Below are 14,372 nucleotides of genomic sequence, written 5' to 3' on the forward strand. Positions count from 1 at the left end.
TTACATTTACTTTCTGCATATCGATATTGATATTTATGATTGCCATGCTTGATGTTTTATGCATAATTACAATGTACAAAGTATTTTACATCTATAGATATTTTCTCATTTTTTTAATATTCCAATAATAATTATGTGACACATATATTCTTGCAGGTCTGAAACAGTCTTCATCCCGATTTTTCAGCCAATCAGGTAACTATTCTTAAATATGTTTTTTTTTTAGGTCTACAATCCCACAACCAGCATAAAACATTTTTTTACTATCAGTATTTATATTACAGTTCAAATATTTAGAGAAACCATGATAAGTAATTATTAAATTTGTACGAGATATTGTTAATAATGGCACTTGCTAATTTTCTAAAATTAAATAATCAAATCACAGTATTGTCTGAAAACAAAATTAGTGGCCTGTTTCCTAAAATGTGGCTGTTGCAATGATTTTTTTTTTTTTTTTTACTGCATCCTACTATGATCATATCATAACGCAATTACTGATTGAATTTGGTCAGAAGTTCTTTAGAAGAGAAAGTAATTCAGGAGTGCACAGAAACTCTAGTATGTTAGAATGTTTTTAATCCCTTTTGACTCTTACTTCGGGGGTGGTGTCAATCTTTGGGATCAAAACTTGCAGACTTGATGCTGGCCCACCTCAGTGGTAGTTGATCACTGCACCTGTAACAGTACAAAGCGGCAGAAGGGAATGGGCCACCCCATTCAAAATAAGTGTTATTTATTTAATGTTAATATTTTGAATATTTTCACCTGAATTACCAAGTCACGTCATATGGGGTTGACCGAAAGTCATTGGACGTGGTGCTGCATCATTGCCAAAATGCCAGTTTTTTTGTTGCTATGGCAAAACTGTGTCGACACCGTTTCAGCCATCTGATGGCTCTGGAATAATAGACGATATGCAAATGAGGAGTGATTGGTGCTGATTTGCCACCTTGACAGTAGCCAGCCATCTATGAGGCAGCAGCAACACCATTTCTGTGCATTTCAACCTCACTTAATCTTGCAGTTTCATCTTCATCACATGCTTCCTAGGTCATACTTGGACTCTACCTGGGGAGTCTGGTCCTGTCATTGATGTTCCTGTTTTATTCTGGCCGTTTGATCATCAATACTTGTGACGATCACTTTTCACACAACCATGATCTCAACAACTACAATTAACAATCGAATACAATAATGGTCAAGATTTAAAACTCTGAACAATTTACTTTAATTTACAGAATTTGAACTTTTAAATCTTAGAAATTTTGACAATTTTGAATTTCACCATAAGTGTTGCTTCTTCAATACGACAATCCACAACTTTAATCCATGGAGAATCAGTCCATCAAGTTATTCGTAGATTGCTCACAAATAGAGATGGGCAAAGTTGTTCTTTTTATTTTTATTTTATTTTTAATAACGTGGTCCTCACGTATTCCCAAGGGATCAGCATGATCCGTCCAGGGAATTTGTACTTGAATTTTACGGAACTAGTTTTTTTTTTAAGATCTTTTTATTGAACTATATATTTCATTTTGAATGCTACCAATAAATGAGAGCAGCTATAAAAACCCGTAAAATTGATAAATCATAAAGCAAAATTTAATTGCCTACAAAAATCCAATTGTCTTGAAATTATTGAGATGAGAGAGACAAAAAATATATGAAATATATGGATCTGGTTAAGGTATAAAAAAGCAACATTGTAGTAGGTGTGAACAAACATTTATTAAAAGTAATGTTATGATATGAATTTTACACTTACATCACTAATTACTAAAATGCTTTACACTATTTTACACTTTAGAAGAAAGGCTTTCACAAGAAACTGAGCTGGCTAGTATGCAAAGCCTTCTCATTGCTATTTGTACAAATGGGGGGTATACTAATTTTCTTTGATCCCACACGGTGCTAGCCGCTGTATGGCTTTGTCTTGCCGTTAGAGCTACTGTTTCTTCATTGAATTTCGTCCAAATCTTCGACGAGCTTGGGGAATCCAGGACAAAGGAAATTGGAGGTTGAGTGAAAAGGGGGGGGGGTCAGTTTAGTTTTGGTCCATGGTGATTAATGTTTGGATTTTTGTGACTCACCCTTCGTAAACTGCATCAAATTTCCTTGTATTTTTAAACGCAGTTTAAAGCGATTGTCAAGCAATACTGATTCAGGGATTAATTCATGTTCCTTTGATATCAGCCTGTCACCAATTTTCTTTAGCAGCTTATCGCACATTTCTTTTAATACATTAGGAAAATTTGGAGTTTTTGACACGTCTTTGACAAAGTCACAAATTCTTGGACAAAACCATTGTTTTAGACAAAGTTACACTTTTAGCAGCATTCAATTCCTTGGTTACATCAATAAAAATTTCTAGAGTATTAATGCTATGTTCAATAATAATCCAATCACTCCACAAAAGTTCTGTTTTGGCATACTGTAAAAATGCAAGAGTGGATAATATTGGGTTGTTATTACTAAATAATCTCTCTAACATTTCATAAGTGGAGTTCCCACGTGTTGGTACAACTTAATTTTAACTATGGCAAAAAAAATTTCATTTGTTTTTGGGTTTTGTAGTCAGGGTATTTGAGCTTTTTCTAAAATATTGTACAACCACTTTGCACTTTTCTGCCCTAATTCCCCCGCGAACGTTACTGGTCCTATTAATATGCGTTAGGAGGTAGGGGGCAGGGCTGACGAGGAGGTAGAAGAGGGTCAGAGTTTTGCTGATGGGAGGGGGAGTTAAAAATGGCTAAAAAATCTGCCGACATAGTACTTGAACAACCCCTTATACAGTCAAATCCTGTTTTAACAAATACATTATATTTATACAAAAATTGCCACGTTTTTAAGACAAATAAATTACACTGGTCGAATGGTCGACGCGTTTCGGCTCTTCAATGGAGAGCCGTCATCAGCACCTATGCAGAAGAAACACACCACCTATTTCGTCAGCTTGGACAGGCTTTATTAACCTCAGTCGTGAAAAAACTTTCAACACTTTACAACAGATGGCTCCCCAATTCGCATCCAAAGACCACTCGGACGCAGCAAATACAAAGGCGAACTCTTCGGACGACCAGACGTAAACATCACTCTTCATTCGTGTGAGTTCTGACCACGAGGTCCTGATGACGGCTCTCCATTGAAGAGCCGAAACGCGTCGACCATTCGACCAGTGTAATTTATTTGTCTTAAAAACGTGGCAATTTTTGTATAAATTAAAACCAGGCAAAGTTACTCATTTTTTTGTGATAAATACATTATAGCAAAAAATTTTGTTTTAACAAACACTTTCCTAATCCTTCAGATACATAGAAACAATGCAAACACCTGAAATTCCTTTATAACAAAATTTCATTATAACGAAGTGATTTCTCCTCTCCCTTGGAGTTTGTTATAACAGGATTCGACTGTATTACAAAAGTCTGGAGCTATTCAAGATATATAAAATAAAAAAATGGCAAAATACAAAATTTTTAAAAATTCAGTTTTCAGATTTCTTAAAAAAAAATGTAGGTTTGTTAATCTAAATTATTCATTTATTCGTTACTGGTCTATAAATTTTTACGAAAAAACATTACTTTCTGGTAAGTACTTTGACAAAAAAACTAATTAAAACTAAGAAAACCAAAAAAACCTTCCTCTGTAATAGTGTACGGCTCGAAATGTAAATGAAAAGGAACGACTTCGTAGTTCAAATAATGATAAGAACTTTGAACTGTAGAGCACACCTGAACAAGACAGGTTGTATAAAGTATGGTATGTGTAACAGGAGTAGGGACACATCTGAACTGAGCAAACTAAACTAAAACCTTGCGCCAATAAATTCAAAATCCAATCCAACTAAACTAAAAGGGAAAGGTTTCTTCGAATTTTGATCCTCAGAGTTTGGACGTTTGGAGTGGCGCTGCGTGGATTCGGGGAAGGATCCAATTGGTATTGGAAGGGGTAAAGAACTAGAGAACGATAGTTCACTAAAACGAAGACCGCTACGTACAGTTCTTTCTCCAGAACTAGTTCATTCATGAACTACACATCCCTACTCACAAACTATGTCGCCAACTTCCTTTACCTCTGTGGACTTTAGAGGATGATCAAACGACCAGAATCGAATTCAGGAACATCAATGATGGAGGACCAGACTCTGCAGGTAGAGTCAAAATACGACCTAGAAAGCACTAATGAAGATGAAACTGAAACCAAATAAGGTTGAAATGCACAGAAATGATATTGCTGCTGCCTCATAGATGGCTGGCTACTGTCAAGACAGCAAATCAGCACCGATCACTCCTTATTTGCATATCGTAATTATTCCGGAGCAATCAGATGGCTGAAGCAATGACTACACTATATCGTTTTGCTGTAACAATGAGAAAGAGGGTGTTTTCAGCAATGCAGCACCGTGTATGATGACGTCCAGTTGACTCCGTACATGACTTTGATACTTTGAAAAGTGTATTGGTTGTGGCTTGTATCTAATCAGCCTTCGGACATTGGGCAATGACGTCTATACCAATTTCATTATGTAAAAGAGTGGATTAAAAGTTGATACTCAGGAAAAATTGAAATCAGTCTTTTGAATATATTTTGTGATCATTATTAAACCTAGCTTTTTCCAGAATGCCGGGAATATGTGGGCCTCACTCCAACATTCAAAAAAAGCTAGTGCCCCATGAATGAATGAACAACAGAACTTTGCCACTGGACTTATCCCGTTGCCGAGATCTCTTCCAGCCCAGCCCCGAGTTTATGTTATGCCGGCTAATGCGAGGGAATATAGTGTATATATATGTAAGTTTTCTACAACTGCCAATACACTAAACATTTCATCCAATTCGGTGTAGCCATTACATGATTTTAGATTTAACAAATAAAATATGGTCTCCATATTGGTTTTTATTTTTCTTGGTCATCAGTGGGTCTGCCAATTATTTATCCCATAACAGCCCGGTCCATGAAATTATTCTCATTTTTATTGGTCCGCCAATGTGGAAAGGTTAAAGAACACTTATATTTATGTTGCCAGCAAAGTATAGAATACCAGTTTTTCTAATGTTACTTGCGACTGTAGTTATAATTTAATGTATATAAATTGTTTCATACATTCATATTAGCTCGTATTTCATACTTTACTTAAAACCATCAAGCTATAGCAAGCCTAGTCATTAAAGAAAATGCCTGATTTCCTACTTTGATTAGTAACAAATACATATTTGTCACCATGAATTTTTTTGTGTCAGTGTGCATCTTATATTTTTCCGCCTAATTTTTTTTTTTTCCTTTTTCCTAAATGTAGTAAGAACTTTACCACGTTCCAAAGGTTCAGCAAGTCTTGCATCTCCGCGATTGATAAAACCTGCTTCAGTGGAAGGTATTGTATTTTTATATATTTTTGCTTTCATATATAATGATTGCATGCATATATGGGCAGTAGCCAAGACAAAGTCTCGGTTATCCTAGTGCATTATAATTACACCTTTACCTAAAAGTCTCTCTTCTGGCGAGTGACCCAAGTTACAGAATATATTCACTAGAAATCTGCCAACTTGCACACTGTGTACCATGCTTGATTTATACAAATGTTAGGCCAGATTCACTGTGTACCGATACTATAAACCATGCAACTGCCACATTGCGGATCATATCATTGTAGTATCGCTCTGTGTGAACCCAACCTTAATGCTGTAGGCATGTGGAACAAATCAGCTTATTTGTACAGAAAATTTTGATTCTGGGTATCAGAGATTTTTCCCTCAATCAGAGTAACTTTTGCAAACAAATTTATCTTCCAAGTTTTGGTATTCAAGTTCAAACATCACCTGTAATATGGATGGTGAATGTTTGCTCGACTAAGATACACGAAATCAATAGGCTTTCTGGATATTATACCGAGGTGAATGGGAAAAAAGTGTAATTTCTCTCCAAAGGGAATCAAACCCAGGATCTCTTGCATACCGAGTAAGCACACTGACCATTATACCATAGAGAGATGATCCTTTTTTCCTTAAAACACCCACAATAGCATTACTTGCTGAGTAGAGACACTGCAGGCTCTCTCTATAGTATAATGGTCAGTGGGCTTGTCCGGTATGCAAGAATATAATAAGCTTTATCATTTTTTACCTGTAAATAGTTATCTTATGTGAAACTGAAAATTAATACATTCAGCAGTATCGTGGTGCGAAGAAAAATTTGTAGAAAGAAAAGGAAAGAATGGGATCCTTTAGAGCAGCGGTTCCCAACCAGGGGTATGCAAGAGGCTGTTAGGGAATATGCGAAAAAAATGGTGGTAGCAGCCATCCATCTAAAAAATAATTAAACTAAAAAGAATTTTTAAAAGTAGGTAGAGGTTTTTACTAATATTGTCAGTTGCAATATATCAGCCTCCTTATCAATAAAATCGATAACAGAAGAGGTTGCTTCCACTGGAAGGTTCAGCCTTCCCTCCTCCCGCCCACTCCCAACCTAGGATTGGGATTCCTTCCTCTCGGCTTACTTTCCTTCACGTTTTAGATTTGATTGTTGACATATGCCGGGCTGTGCATAAAAGCGAAGAATTAATTTGTGTTGTGTTTAGCTTTTGTTGTGGGCATTTGCATTGAGGCATGTGCATGTTATTCCCACAATTTTCTACGTCAACTTTTCTACCAAACACCTACTACTCACATGATTTGTGCTATGGATCAGTGACTGAAAACTAGATGTGTGCAGAAGTAGACTGAAACACCAAAATGAAATACTGTGCACCTGTAAACGTGAAAACATATTTGAATCAAAAGTGATTCTGCCAAAGCTACCAAAACCTCCTATTACATTAGCTGTCGTATTGCGAGACGAGGAAAAAATCACACCAGTGGTGAAAATATGCTGTCAGATGTGTGTTTGCAGAGGAAAGTGCTCTTATAATGAGTTTAATATACCTCTGTCAAATAATATGGTGTCTCGAAGAATACAGGTCATGTCCGATGATGTTGAGAGCACAGTCAAGTCACATCAAAGGTTGTGAATTTTTTTCTATCCAAGTCGATGAAAGTACCGACGTTTTGCACAATATTCTGTGCTATGTGTAATTGCTAAGTATTTGAAAGAGAATTTGAAGTAAATCTTTTTATTTGTCACCCATTGAAGGGTCGTACGACTATTAAAGACTTATTGAAGCAATTAATCCTTATTTCATTAAAAAAGAATTCAATGGTCAAAATGCATTGGGCTCACAACAGATGGAGGAAAATCCACGGAAGGTTGCTACTCAGGCCATTGTGCACTCCCAAAGAAGTCGCTCCCAAAATTAAATGGACTCACTGCTATATTCACAGACAGATCCCTGCACCGAAACCGTTGCCTCCAAATTTGCAAAACGTTCTTGATGAAGCGGTCAAGGTTGTCAAGATGAATCCTACCAACTACAGGTTGTTTAAATTGTGTGAAGACATGGACATTCTTCACAACAATTTGCTTTTGTACACCAAAGTTAGGTGGCTGTCCCGGGGTTAAGTCCGGATGTTGCTGTTCAAACTTCGTCACGAGGTAACCCTTTTTTTTTAGGAAGCGTTTGAAACACTTCACGATTTCTTGTCACAAGCCAAGCTAAATTTAACAGTCGGCCACTTGGAAGGATTAAAATCCTCATTTGAAAAATATTTTTCAGAACCGGAAATGGGTGATCGGTGGATATCTAATCTTTTCAAGGAAGAGTATTTTCAACCGGTTTCATTGTTGATTGCAGAAAAGGAGAAATTGCTAGAGCTTGCATCAGATACCCCTCTGCAGATCCTCTTCAATGATGGAATGGTGAACCTAGTCAGTTTTTGGGCTTGCCGCGGTGACGAAAAGAAATAATATTTTTGTTGCAGTTTTTTAGCATGGAGCTTGTTGAACAGACATTTTTTTTATATATATACTTATATAAAATATATATATATGTGTATATATATATATATATACTTATATAATATATATATATATATATATATATATATATTATTATTATATAAATTAAGTTCAAAGAGGATAAATACAAACTCAAATCTGGAGCTACGTCCAATTTGCTTCTATCTATATATATATATATATAGATAGATAGAAGCAAATTGGACGTAGCTCCAGATTTGAGTTTGTATTTATCCTCTTTGAACTTAATTTTTCAAAACTTTGTAATTCAATACAGTCTCAAATATCACTAATTTTTTTTCCAATCTTTGTGTTAATTTGTTGGGTGACTTCAAAAATAAAAACTATATAATGAAAAAATAGACCATACAATTTAATTCAACATATACCTTTTAAGTTTTCCGAAAACTGTAATGGCGAAACAGATTGGTGGGAGGATTCTGGGTTATGGGTACACGGAAAGAAACCGAGCCGGCTGGGGGTACGTGGACTGAAAAAGGTTGGGAATCGCTGCTTTGGAGAAACATATTGACTTTTCTTTTTCTCTATAGAAGCAACTGCCAAAGTGAAACTTGATAGTTGAGAGAGAGAGAGAGAGAAGACAAACTATTGTGTATGCTTGAGAAGCTATCTTTCAGGGGTTCTCTGTTTAGCATGTAGTCAAATCTCTGCTTGTAGATATGTATAAATAGCTGTTCTAAATAAATCAATGTCCTGCATTTTGTTTCGTCCTTTACTCATTTCAAGGACTTCTGTGAGAGAATATTTTGCACAAACGATTTTGTTCTGAATCTTTTATGATGATAATACTGTTAAACCTGAAGATAAATATATTGTGTTTTGCTAAATACATATGGTTGGTTTTTGAATTAAGAATTCATTCGGTACATCATATTTAACTGATGTAAAAGTTGAATTGTAAAAATTCAACTTTTTTGTTTGTTTCTTACAGTGGTGGTTTCTGTGAGTGTTTTGAATTACAGTTGGCCTCCGTATTTGCGGTTTTTTTTCCTTTATTGGAAATTTTTTTGACAACGCTTACAATTTTTTTGCCACTAGTTCGACCACATAGGAACAACACTTACTGCCACGCAGCCACGTCAAATACCAATTAAAGAATGAGCTGTTGCAAAAGTGGCAAGCACAGTGGGATCATAACGTTCAGAAGGACGCATATAGAATCCAACGACATGTTCACTGGCATCCTTTCATTTGGTCGTGCGAAAAGATTATTATGGTTACAGAGCATGGTCCGTTACCAGTATATTTAGAATGTTTTGAAAAGTCCAACAATGACAAGTGTCTCTGTGGTCAAGGCGGGACATTTCAGCATTATCTGTGTTCCTGCCCGCACACTAAACAGTTCCATTTCGGGCACATTCCGGATAATGGAAAGCTTTGCTGGAAGCGACACATACTTCAGAGCCCAATCAACTTCGGCCGACTTCGCCAGCTGATCCAATTTCCGGACAAAAATCTTCATCATATCCATACCAAATGGGTTGGCACAAAGCGTAAACGAGGTGCTGATGACGACTATGTACCAGCTAGGTGCTTTCGCCCGGACCCTACTAGAATATAGGATCTGCGGCCTCATCGCTGAAACCCATCTACTGAGAGCCAAGTGACGTTGCGCCTATCGACATTTCGTACTGACGAATGTCTAATCAACTTGTAAATTGAGATTATATTCCAGAGACAATTAATCTTGATTAGTCTTGGCGATACTACGATTATTCAAATCAACTCTTTACTATAAGATGATCGTGATCTGGCGGTTATACCTTTCGGAGTTCTTTAATTTCTTCCTCTGTATGTTATGATACGTCCATTGACGAACGTCGATTATATATGAATTTATATGTAATATTTTTATTTATAATTCTGAAGATATTTAACAAAATTTCCAGACACACCCATCCTCCAGGAACACTTCAATATTTCAATGAGATGGGAAGCGGGGTGTGTTTGGTTTTCAAAGGTTCAAAGTGAAAACTTTGCATCACCTACAGGATCCATGTGTTTCTCGTACAGAAAATGCCTGTTTTTTTTTTTGGGGTACATGACTGCTACAAAAAAGGTATTCCAATTGATTGTATTATTATAATGGAAAAGGTGATAACATTTTAAGCTTCTTTAAAGGGAAGGATTGGTGAAACGTTTATTTCGTGAGAATTTCATGCAAGTAAAGGTTGGTTTCACAGGTTTAAGGAACGATTCAGATTACACAATGTAAAAAGCGCTGGCGAACAAGCCTCTGCCGACCAGGAGGAAGCTAGAAAATCTCCAAAGACTTTGCAGAAAATTATTGAAGAGAAGGGTTATCTGCCTCAGCAGGTGTTTAATGCTGACGAAACTACACTATTTTGGAAGAAAATGCCACAAAGAAGTTAAGCAAGAGAAGAAAGCGAGCTCCTGGTTTTAAGGCAAGTAAAGATAGACTTACTATGTTGATTTGCGCAAATGCTTATGGGTGTATGATAAAGCCCACCGTCATTTTCAAATCTGCAAATTCATGAGAATTGAAGGGAAGGATAAACCAATGCTCCCATTTTGGATGAACAATAAAAAGGCTTGGACTATGAAAACACTTTTTCTGGATTAGTTTAAATGGTGTTTCGTTCTGGAAGTCAGGAGGTACCTTGAGAGTGAATACATGTCATTCAAAGCTATTTTGATACTGGATTGACTGAGGAGGAATTAATGCAGCTGACTGGTCCTGAAACTGAAGTAGTACCAGATGAAGATCAAGATAAAGAAGTAGAAGACAAGTTCACCCAAGTAACATAGGGGAAGGGCTTTTCAAGTTCAAATCAGCAATAGATTATTCTCTACGTTTTTCACATGTAGAAAAATTAGTAGAGGAAGCCTTATCAACATACTCCACCATACTTGATGGTATGAAGGAGAAGAAACGGCAAACAGAAATCACAATGTTCTTTCAGAAAACATTGCCAACAATCGCTGCACCCTCTTTTACATTTCCTTCTACCTCTGCGTCACCCTGCTCTTTCTCATGATGTTCAGTAAACGAGACAGACAAAAAAAACCTATGGTTTCGGTTATTCGCGGTCACCCCTGGAACGTAACCCCCGCAAATATGTGGCAGACTACTAGTACATTTACAAAATGAATTGAGACCATAAATTGAAGCACCACTCTATTGCCATAATTTTTGTGCAATATTTATCTCTTTACAGCTCTTCATATGTTTGGCGCAAGGTCTAGTTCTGCAGCTTCTCCAACCAAAGTTGTTCTTCACCCAAAGACTGTGATATCTAGTCCAAGTGTTAGCCCATACAGCTCCATGGTCTCTCTTGATTTTGGTAGTGGTGAGTGATTGTCATTATATACTGCGTTTATTTCCTCACTTATTGAAATCCTCGCCCTCAATATTACGAATGTAAACAGGGCTACATTGATTCAAAATGGGTTCGCATCCTTTGGTTACATAAAATATTAAATACAAATACAATGCCACAACAGGCAAAATGCCCAACGAGGTGGCTGAGAAAAAGATTCCCATAAAAATATGGATGTCATATATTTTAAAAAAAAAAACAGCAACCCAATTAAAAATTCAATTAACACAAATTATAAACAATATATACAAGTGACAAAATATTATACAACGCCCATAAAGAATACCCATAGTTGTCTTATTCTAAGAATGGATAGCTTCTCGATTTACCCAAACATGTTTATCGTATTTCTTTTTAAACGTGTCAATTGTGTTACAATTTACTACCTCCGGGGGTAAGCTATTCCATTTATTGACAACCCTATTAGAGAAAAATTCCCTGCGACACCATAACCTTGCATTGTCCCTCACCAATCAATACTGGTGTCCCCTTGTAAAAGCAGTCGATTGGCGGTGTACTAAAACTTCATGGTCCATCCTATTGAAAATTTTGAACACTTCGATCATATCTCCTCGACACCTGCGTTCATCCAATGTAAACATATTCAAAAACGAGAAGTCTCTCTTCATAACTCAAGCCCCGTGTGCCAATAAGGACACGTGTAGCTCTTCTCTGCACTCCTTCAACCAAGTCTATGTCCCTCTGTAGGTATGGTCTCCAAAACTTTACAGCATACTCCAGTCCAGGACGAGCCAAGCCGTGAAAAAGCTGAAGAATTACTTTAGGAGAACGTGAAGAGACCTTTTTGAAAATGAGACCAAGCATTCTATTTGCTTTTTTGACCACCGCTGAACAATGTTCAGAAAACCTAAGCCACTCGTCAATGAGAATTCCCAAATTGGTGACCCTAGTTGCATCCGGGATAGTGACACCATTCAACTCGTAAGAGAACCGTGGGTTGTTCGATCCAAAATGAGCGACCATGCACTTATCAATGCTAAAAGTCATGCTCCATTCATTTGCCCATGCTGCAATCCTGTTGAAGTTGGTCTGGAGCAAATCCCTATCGCTTTGATTCCCGATTACCCCCATTAGCTTCACATCATCTGTGAATTTGCTAGCAATCCCATCTATATGCTGATCGAGTTTATCGATAAAAAGTGAAAAAAAGTAAGCCAACTGGGGCCAAGGACACTTCCTTGAGGAACTCCACTTGTGACGTCTGTCCAACCAGAGAATTCCCCCGTTCACCATATCTCTTAACCACGATTCTATCCAATTCAGCAAGTTGCCCCCAATTCCAATCTCGTGTAAACGCTTGACCTGATCGAATGCCTTCTGGAAATCAAGGTAAACAACATCTACATTTTTGCTCTTACCCAAAGCCTTAGTCACGTGATCATAGAAGCAAAGGAGATTAGTTACACGTGACTTCCCCTTCCTGAACCCATGCTGATTATCCGACAATACATTATTCTCGTCTATCCATTTCACAAACTGCCTTTTGATGATAATTTACAAAATTTTCGAGAGGGAACTCGTCAAACTCACTGGACGATAATTGGACACAGCTTCTCTACTACCCTTCTTAAATATCACAACAACATTAGCAAGTTTCCAATCCCTTGGGACGATACCCTCAGCAACACTACTCCTGTATATCTGTGCGACTGGCCCCAACAATTCATTAGCACATTCCTGGAGGACCCTGAAATAGATATCATCTGGTCCTGGTGCTTTGCTTGCACATACATTTCTTAGAAGATTTAGGACCTCCACGTCTTCTACTTGAATATCGTTGAGGGTTTTATTGCCCCATGCAACACCCGTGCATAGAATATCATTATCTCCATTAAAATCCAACGCGAAAAAGTCATTGAAAGCACTACACATGCCTACATTGCTCTCTAACCTAGAGCCTCCTATCTAGAGGGGGCCAACTGTTCACTTACATCCATTATTGACGTATCGAAAAAATGATTTTGGGTCAGAGCCAATGTTATCTGCCAAACTAGTTTCAACTTTCTTTTTACTATCCCTTATCGCTTTCTTCAACACTCTTCTTTTATCAGTAAACAATGATAGGTCACCTCGTCCACTTTTATACTCTCTGAAGGTTCTTTTCTTTTCAAGATAAAGGTTACGCATGCTATCCGTGAACCATAGAGGGTGCGATGTACAAACACATTTTTTTCGAACAAAGGGTATGACGCCGTGCAAAACAGGGGACAATTTCAAACTAAATTCTTCCCATTTATTTACCAACCCTACTGATTCCAACCGGTCTTTGAAAACTTCTGCTAACCTTCCTCTTAAAACATCAAAGTTAGTTCTTCGAAAACAAGGAACCAGTCTTTTGTTATTAACCTTCCCCGAAGAAAAGTTAGTGAAATCTGATTATACGAGGATCACTGGAAGAAAAAAAATCACAATGTTCACAATGTAACATGGTAAAAAAATATAGTGAAATTATAAATTCCTAGCATAATATCAAACGTAGCCAAAAGTTAAATTGGAAAAAATAATGAAAATAATTCTATTTCACTGCGCAAGCAAAAACCATGACAAACTGGCCTCCCAAAAGCCTTTTTCGAGACAGGGTGAAAAATATCGAAAAACCGTGACATCTGGCCACCCTACCTATGCACCCTGTATGTACACACTCTTTGCTAAATGTATTTAATGTCATGAAGTGTTTTTTTTTAACTTTTTTTTCTGTTACAGATAATCACCGTAGTAGTCTTCCTAATTTGAATCAAGCCCAACGTTCATTGAAGTCAAGGAAGAACAAAAGGGCTTCTGAACCGAAAACACAGTGTCCTTTGCCTGTGTATCCCAAGTCTTCCATGAACAGTGGAATGAATGGGGTAAAACTTTTTCTATTATATGGCATTTCTTGCATGTAGAATTAGTACAGTATTTCTTTGTTGCATTGTTCATATTGAGCGACAAAGGAAAATAAGAAATAATCTATATGACTTTAACCTGAAGTATCACAGTGAATAAAAATTGTCCCTGGCCCAACCATTATGACAAATAATTTTTGCATTTAAACTCTAATTTTTAACCATTATTTGAGCAAGATTACAGCATATTTCGTAACGATGAACCTCTCCG

At 37.0% G+C, this 14,372-nt stretch overlaps 1 protein-coding gene across 1 annotated transcript in view; it reads left to right on the forward strand.

Annotated features, from left to right (window-relative positions):
* The window catches only part of LOC149067433 (uncharacterized), a 30,152-nt gene that overhangs the window by 10,601 nt on the left and 5,179 nt on the right, over positions 1-14,372 (forward strand). Inside the window, exons 5-8 of the mRNA XM_089252747.1 lie at positions 157-195; positions 5,300-5,374; positions 11,094-11,225; positions 13,980-14,122. Coding sequence (XP_089108873.1) covers positions 157-195; positions 5,300-5,374; positions 11,094-11,225; positions 13,980-14,122 — 389 coding nt within the window. The remainder of the gene's footprint in view (positions 1-156; positions 196-5,299; positions 5,375-11,093; positions 11,226-13,979; positions 14,123-14,372) is intronic.

This window comes from Pholcus phalangioides, unplaced genomic scaffold (genome assembly GCF_987345545.1).
Source record: "Pholcus phalangioides strain wild (caught in Gottingen) unplaced genomic scaffold, Ppha-v1.0 ptg000030l_1, whole genome shotgun sequence".
Taxonomy (NCBI): Eukaryota; Metazoa; Arthropoda; class Arachnida; order Araneae; family Pholcidae; genus Pholcus; species Pholcus phalangioides.